At 29.5% G+C, this 8396-nt stretch overlaps 1 protein-coding gene across 1 annotated transcript in view; it reads right to left on the reverse strand.

Moving 5' to 3' along the window:
- Positions 1 to 4131: 4131 nt before the first annotated feature.
- The window catches only part of LOC100167226 (structural maintenance of chromosomes protein 1A), a 7969-nt gene continuing 3704 nt past the window's right edge, over positions 4132 to 8396 (reverse strand). The window contains exons 10-21 of the mRNA XM_001948094.5: positions 7453 to 7575; positions 7265 to 7396; positions 7129 to 7194; positions 6793 to 7048; positions 6548 to 6729; positions 6348 to 6470; positions 6141 to 6274; positions 5913 to 6057; positions 5375 to 5554; positions 5126 to 5304; positions 4853 to 5030; positions 4132 to 4324 (exon numbers count right to left, since the gene is read on the reverse strand). Of these exons, the coding sequence (XP_001948129.1) occupies positions 4229 to 4324; positions 4853 to 5030; positions 5126 to 5304; positions 5375 to 5554; positions 5913 to 6057; positions 6141 to 6274; positions 6348 to 6470; positions 6548 to 6729; positions 6793 to 7048; positions 7129 to 7194; positions 7265 to 7396; positions 7453 to 7575 (1794 nt within the window). The 3' untranslated portion in view covers positions 4132 to 4228. The remainder of the gene's footprint in view (positions 4325 to 4852; positions 5031 to 5125; positions 5305 to 5374; positions 5555 to 5912; positions 6058 to 6140; positions 6275 to 6347; positions 6471 to 6547; positions 6730 to 6792; positions 7049 to 7128; positions 7195 to 7264; positions 7397 to 7452; positions 7576 to 8396) is intronic.

Consider the following 8396-nt stretch of genomic DNA (forward strand, 5'->3'; position numbering starts at 1 on the left):
GTAGCGACCGCTACACCTAGTAATAGGGTTGGACGCCACTGGAGTGACCAGACTTCATCGGTCATCCACAGTGGCAACCTAGCTGATCACCTGCGGGGGCCTCGCTACTGCCGTCAATTTTAGCTGAAAAGACCTAAAGTGTTGACAAAATTAAAGTTAGCTAACGTTGTCCGATTTTGATTATGAAAAAAAATTTGAACTTACCAGAAAATTATCTATAGATCCTACAAAGCACTTTGTAAAACCTAAATTTTATATTATTGTGAACTGTAATTGAAAACTAGAAAATATCAACATTTATCTGAATCATAATTAAAATTAAAATTAATATTAAAAACGGAAAATGTTTCTTATACGATCTACAGACATTTTTCTTTTGAATTCAAATATTCCTATTATAATCCTAATTTTGTCGAGCATAAATTTGTAAGTAAATAACTATAACAATAAGTACTCACATAAAAGAATTTTATTTTTTTTTAAATAAAAGTGGTAACCCATCTGACTTAAAACTCGGTTAGCCGGCGACTTTCAAAAATTGAAGGGGCAGCCTAAGCACCATAGACTGCCACCGTAGACACGCCTATGGCCCTCGGGTATCAGGTTTTCGCGAAGTATTTAAAACAATATAATATTATTAATTTTTATATTTTATATACATTATAGACATCATATGTTTTATGCATTTAGCATACTTACATCTTTTTTAGTGTAGTTTATACCCTAGATGACTAGATATAGGTATTAAATGTTTTGCAATTATATATATTTTACTAAATTATTATTTTTCATTGTAATATAAGATAACAATACACTTTAAATCAAATTAGTTGTTATCAAGATTCAAGGCAAACAGTCTTAGTTTTAAGTTAAAACAAACTCTTTTCTGGACATTTTCAAAACGGATTATGCTTAAAAAAAATTGCACAGTTATCGTGACAGTCAGTACTCAGTTGCTAGATCAACCCGTGTGATATAAAATAGGAATTATTCTTGTTTTTTTCAAAAGTTTTTTCGAAAAACATGCAATATACTTAACGATGCATCGTCATAATTTTATATAGCTCATACAATTGATATATACATGGCATTTAAATTTTAGCGAAGTCCGAAACATCGGGAACGCCGCCTTCATATGACCACGATTTGAGAGGACGCACCTAAAACGTAACACTCGGGCATTTTATTGTGTCCGTCTTGGCGTCTTGTATAGGAAATTTACGATCAGCAGTTCACATTTAGCATCGCTAGTTTAAAAATTGGAGTGAATCGACCTATTATGAAACTTATAGCAAATTTACGCACTGCGGAAATGCGTAATACATTTTTTTTTGCTTCTCTTCTCATGCTTCGCTTCTCATATTTTCCGGTGGGAAAATGAATCTAGTTGGTGCATTGAGGAGGTTGAAATTCCCAGTACCTATATAGGTCTATAGTCTCCAAAACCAGACGTGAAAAACAAAAAAAAAAATAAGAAAAAACGGGAATATTTACAAATATTTTGGTTTTTGGTGTAAGTGGTGTAACTGCTAACTCTAAAATAAATTACTTTTGTACCGTAGATACGTCATGTAGTATTAAAAATATTTTAATTCGTGTTGAGCTATTTATAGGCATATGAAATGGTCGACTATTTTAGGTTTTTCTTAATAATTTATGTCAATAAAAAATGTTTTGCTCCGTCGTACCTATAACTTGAAAATGTAAATACCTGCAATACGTTCCTCGTGAGTCGCTGTTAGTGGAAATTAAATTAAAGTTGAACTTAAATCCACAATAGTTTTTTTTATGAGCGTCTGAAATTAGAATTTTGACAAAATTCGTAAAAATCACGAACATTTGCAAACTATTTTGAGTTAGAAATTCATAAAAATGTATATTTTTATTTGAAAATTGAATATATTATATGATTCCAATTTCCAGTTGTTCTACCCTTGACCCAAATAAAATATTTCAGAGCTGTAACTACTGTCATGCATTACTATAGGAATCATGTTTTTTAATTTCTTATTAACTAAATTAAATTTTTTTATCATTATTTCATAATAGACATGATTACCTAATACAAAGAATTTTGAGGTAACAAATCATATTTCTGGAAATGATTTATTGGTAAAACTACAGTGGCGCAATTAGACACTTGGGGGCCCTAAGTGGAAATCTTTAATACGGGTTGGCTCCGAAAATCCATAACCGATTTGGCTGATTCTTTTTTTGATGATCTTTTCATAATTAATTAAGCTTAATATGTAAGAAAATTTTAGGAAAATCCACTGGAAAAGTAGAAATCTTGTAAAACAGAAATACAACAGTGGCATCATCTGTCCAGCAAAAAAAAAAATGAGTTAAATAATAATAAAATAATTGTATTAAATAAAAGTTTTACTATTGCTAATTTATTTATATTTATAAGCCATTTTTAATGGGTAACGAAGTGCATGGAGTCAGTTACTAATTTCATAACATAAAAAATAATTGTATAAACTAAATTTTTTTTTAATATTATAAATTTATAAAATAGAATAAGTATTAATAATATTTCTAGTTTTTTTGTAAAAAATCATCTACAAAACGCTCTACAAAATATTGAGAAATACAATAGTTGAGAATATCAACTCTTGATAGTTTATATAACACATAATAATATTACGATCTAATGCAATTCAGATGTGCCAATATAAATTATATATTGAAGTATAGTATATTTTTTTATATACCTTTCATCGTCACCTACAATTGAATTATACAATTTTTTTTTAAAAATACCTACAAGTTTTGATATTTGACTCTCATTAAATCCAAACTGGTGGTTCTTTGTTCTTTTGCATTTCATTTAGCGAAACTACTTTCATACACTCTTCGTGTCAACATAATAATTCTACAAAGTGTACTGATATTACACAAATAAACTACTTAAAAATACTTCCTGATTACGTAAATAGGTAATATTATACTTATAAAGAAATATAAGTCTAATAAATCTTTTATAAATTCACCTTCACGCCCTCAGAACGTATCTAATATATAGATACTATTACTTTAGTCCATTGTCCATAAACAACACATATTCTAAAATAGTAAATAGGATAAATATATATGTATCATTAAAATTGAAATAATCTTATTATATTATATTCATATACGTAATTATTTATTATAAGTATAATTAAACACACGCGAAAGGCGCAACTAAATTAATTTGAAGACTTAACACTCAAGAGTCAAAACTGTAAACATTGTATCACATAATATTTTATATTATTAATTCATAGGTAATATTTTTGCAATTAAACATAGATGTGGGTGCCAGTGGAAATTCCCATTTATGATATATCCATCACAATGTAGTTACAAAAAATATGTATTGTTAAACATTATTTTCACATTGATTTAACACAAGTCCCTGTTATGATATAACACGAGTGTCGTGTAGGCTGTTGACTATTGTATACATTTTAGAACATTATTCTTGGCCTCCATTAATCCATGGTAATGATTTTATAATATTAGTAAATCAATAACTCGTGGTGTAAAAGTGTAATATAGGTAATCCATAAACTATTAATAATAACTATCAAAATAACAGTACTTATAGATAATTATAGCATAAGCATCTCATTTTAATGTAGATGTTTATAAAAAAATATAGCTATAATATATATAATAATAATAAAAAATGTATAAATAATATACAATGTGAAAAAATACTAAAAAACCAATTTTTATTTTGGGGGCCCCTGATTTGTAGGGTTTACTTTGCTAACTTACCCGCTAGTTTCACCACTGTAAAACTTTTAAAAAAGAGCGTCGCCATGAAGAATTACAAGTTAGTATTAGGAATCAAGTGACCAAAAATTTACAATAAATAAATTTTATTGTATACATTATTTTTAAATTTAACTTAATCATAGATATGATATTAGTTTAAAATAATAGGTTCATATGTTTTATTTGTTGTGAAACAAAATTATTATAATTGAATAAAAATTAATTTTATAATAATAAATCTTAATCTATTTATCTTTAAATAATACAAATATAATATAATAAGATATAATATAATGTGTAATTAAATTAAATATAGAAAAACTAAAGAGGGGTACTAGGAGTATTAATGTGTATACTAATAAATATTTTTAAAAAAATAGTAAACTTATTGTGTATTTAATCAAGTGGCGTATGTTGTACATTATCTTTTGGATGTATTGTCCGTAGTATTTATCTATAATTAACGTAGAGAAAATGCTATACTTTCATCAGTTTCAGCCAAAGGATACTCTGCAAGGTCCATCATTATCACTTTACTGATTAAACACTGTCCTTCCTAAAACATAAAACAATAACATTTTCACTGTCGATATAAATTATTTTGATAGTATCTATAATAATTTACATGATATATTATATACACAGTAAATTTTTGATTACCGCGGTCACTTTAAGAATTATATTGTATAATAATATGTACATATCAGAAATCATGACTGTTCAACAGATCAATGTAATTAGATTGTAATATCCTGAAGATGCAGTTTCAAGTTAATTAAAAAAGATAAAATTAAAAAAAACCATGAAATTTGAATTAAATGTGGTTGCCACGCCACCCTATACCACAATATTCACTAGAGACTTTGCCAAACTTACTGGCGGTTGGTGACTCCACCCACCACGAGGTTTTCGCCACAAATTTTTTTGATGAGCTATACCTTTAATTCAAGGAATCCGGTTTGTGTGTGTGAACATTACATAAAATATAGTGTTCTGACTGCATAGTAATATCTAGGGGTGGAGTCACCAACCACCAGTAAGTTTGACAAGGACTTTATATAATATTAGGTATACAACTACTTACATCTGGACAGATCCCAACTAGAGCATCGGCATGATGGAAGAATTCTTCTTTGAGAGATATAACAATGGTTTGCAAATTGGTTTTTTTTTGTAGAATGTAGGAAGCGACTTTCCCAATATTAGTGTTGTCCAGAGCAGCATCTATTTCATCGAGTACAAAAAACGGAGCTGGCTGATAACTGTAAATATACATTTGTTTACAATATATAATTATTAAAATAAATACATTTTAGCTATAAATTAATACAATTTTCTCACATTGTATACAAATTACCTGTGAATGGCAAATAACAAAGCTAATGCAGCGACAGTTTTTTCTCCTCCTGATAAATTGGACATTGGTTGGAAACGTTTTCCAGGCGCTACACAATTGTAGTTTATGCCATCCAAATATGGTTCTTCTGGGTTTTCAGGCCCCAAGAAAGCCTGAGCTGATTGATTTTTCGACAAGGCCTGTCCAAAAAAAAAAAAAAATAATCTTATTATTTAAAAAAATTTACATTTTAAATCAATAAAAGTATACCTTATATATCAAGTCAATCTCATTGGCTACATGCTCAAAACATTCGGTGAATTTATTGTGTCTCTCTTTCTTAATGCGCTCAAAGTTCTGTTTAGCTTTCTTTGCGCGAGTCCTGGCAGTGTTAAATTCCCGGTCGGTTTCTTGCATTTTTTCTCTAGCTTGATCCAATTTTTGCATTGCCTGTTTGACGTTTGTTTTATTTCATTATTGAATTTTGAATGCAGAACCAGAAAAATGGTCATTCAATTAATATTGAATACAGCCAAGTTACGAGGATTAAAAATAAAACAATACAATACTATAGAGAATTTTTAACTGAGAAAATTCAAGAAATATACAACAAGCCATGTTTCGGTAAATGATCAAAACTCAAGAGAATAATAAATACATTTTTGAATCTGTCATTAAAGAAACTATTTATATTGTGATTGTATTAAATTATTAATTAATTATCATAAATAAATGTGTGCTTTGATCAAACATTCACAAATAAATAAAAACATCAAATAGTTATTTTGACTAAGATTAGCGAATTTACCTTGAAATTAGGGGCATGAATCTTTTGCAGTTTCATCGATTGTTCAGCCATAGTCTTGGCCATTTTATCAGTCAATTTTTTTATATCATCTAAATCTTCTAAATCTTTGAGATGATCAGGTAATGAAGAGTAATCCACAGTAATTCTATAAAATATGTGTAATACAATAAGAAACAAACCTACTAAAAAAATATCAATATATTTTGTTTAATGTTGTTAATAATTAACCTTGCTTCCTGATCATAAATCTCTTGTGTGTTAGCCGTACTGTCTCGCCCTTGTTCTTCAGAGTTGTTCACAGATTGTTCTTGAATAATATCTTCCAAATTTCCTTGTAATAATGGTATATTAATGTCCTCCATCTAAATTAATTATTTAACATCAATTTATTTAAAAAATATATAAAATTTAATATTACAATTATTTCTACCATACCCGACAGTGAGTTAGAATTGCATGTCGATCAGCTCTACGCATTTCTACTTTGTTCTCCAAGTTAGTCACCTGCTTTTGAGCTGCTTGAATATCTTTAGCAATAGCACCGACTTCTTTTCTTGCCTAAATAGTATAAAGAATATTCTTCACAACTGTATAATTATAACTTAATATATAATATTTATTATTTATTAACATACCTTGCTGATCACTTCATCCATTTGATCTACTTCTTGTTTTTTAGTTTGTCGTTGAGCTTTCAGTCGATCCACTTCTTTCATATCCATTTCTATTTCAGACATTTGTTTCTGTTCTGCCTGTTTGGCACGTTCAAGTTCATCTTCATCATCGTGAACTGCTCTCTCCCATCGTGTCACATTGTCTAGATAAACAATATGTTATGATAAATATTTGGTGATTGTATGGTCAGTGTTTTTAAACCTACTCTGTGTGTCTTTGGTGCGTTCAAAATCTAATTGACTCATTATTCGATTTTTCTGGTTTTCAAACTCCAAACGAATTTTGGCCCTCTCTTGTTGTGACCTTAGTTCACGTTCTTCATACTGACGAATGTTAGTCATTCCAATTTGACGACAAAAATCAGCAAACACGTCATCCTCGACTGAATTCATGCGACCTCGCATGGATTGAATTTCAATATCACGAGTCCGCATTGTTCTTTCAATTTCTTCGATACGTGGCTAAAACAAAATAGTAATTTAATTGTACAACTATATTATAATATAACACCTTAACTCTTGAAGTCTAAAAAAATACTTACACCACTCCCTTCTAATTTGTTCTCTAAGAATTTTAGTTCCTTCTCCAAATCTCTGATTTGTTTAAGCTAAACAAGTAATAATAGTACAGTTTTTATAGCATGAAACATATTGTATTAAATGAAATTGTATACTAACAGTGTTTTCTTTATCAGTTTTTCCATACTTGAGTCTCATATCTAAACCTTTAATTTGGGAGTCAACAGTATTCAGTTCCGACTCTTTACGTGATTTCTTCATAGCATCTCGCAATTCTTCAGATAATTTTTCCTAAAAAAAACTCGACAATAGAATACATAAAAATGATTACAAAAATTCACACTTACTTTAGAAGCTTTCAATTGAGTCATATGTTTTTCATCCCAACGTTTTGCTTTACGAGCTAAATCCAAACTACCTCCAGATATAATACCAGATTTTTGATAAAATGTTCCATCTAACGCTACAGCCTAATTAAAACAAATTAATAAACTTAATAAAAATAATACTTTCAAAATTAAATTTATATTTTAACCAGCTGAAAAATAATTTTGTCCAAAGGTAAATACTAGACTAGGCTATAATCATCCCGGTACATAAGAAAGGAGACAAGATGAACTGCAGCAACTATAGGGGGATATCGCTACTAAATACAGTATATAAAGTTTTCTCAAAAATTTTATTAGGACGACTAGAACCACTGGCTGAAGAGTGTATAGAAAACTATCAGTGTGGCTTTCGGAAAGGCAAATCCACAATAGACCAGCTCGCAACTATAGAGCAGCTTCTAGAAAAGAAGTATGAGTACAGACAAAACATATGGCAAGTATTTGTGGATTTCAAAAAAGCATATGACAGTATACATCGTGACAGCTTGTACAATATAATGTATGAGTTCGGCTTTCCTATGAAACTCATATCACTGACAAAAATGTGTATGAACGGAACAAGATATCAAGTTAGAGTGGATTGTACATTGTCCGAAGAATTTGAAGTGATAACAGGGCTCAAGCAGGGTGACGCACTATCGCCGCTACTTTTTAACATAGCATTAGAAAAAGTAATACGCAGTGTACAAAGTAATAAACTCGGAATTAATATTGGGCAAAACCACGCTAGATGTACTAGTTTTGCAGATGATCTGAATTTAGTAGGAGAAAATAAGGAATGATTGTGCGAAATACCAAACACTCATACAGGAAGCAAAAAAGATTGGTCTAGAAATAAATGAGAGAAAACAAAGTGATGGAAACGCTGCCTGAAAAAGATGAGGAGATCTTGCAGTAGATGA

Source organism: Acyrthosiphon pisum, chromosome A1 (assembly GCF_005508785.2).
Source record: "Acyrthosiphon pisum isolate AL4f chromosome A1, pea_aphid_22Mar2018_4r6ur, whole genome shotgun sequence".
Taxonomy (NCBI): Eukaryota; Metazoa; Arthropoda; class Insecta; order Hemiptera; family Aphididae; genus Acyrthosiphon; species Acyrthosiphon pisum.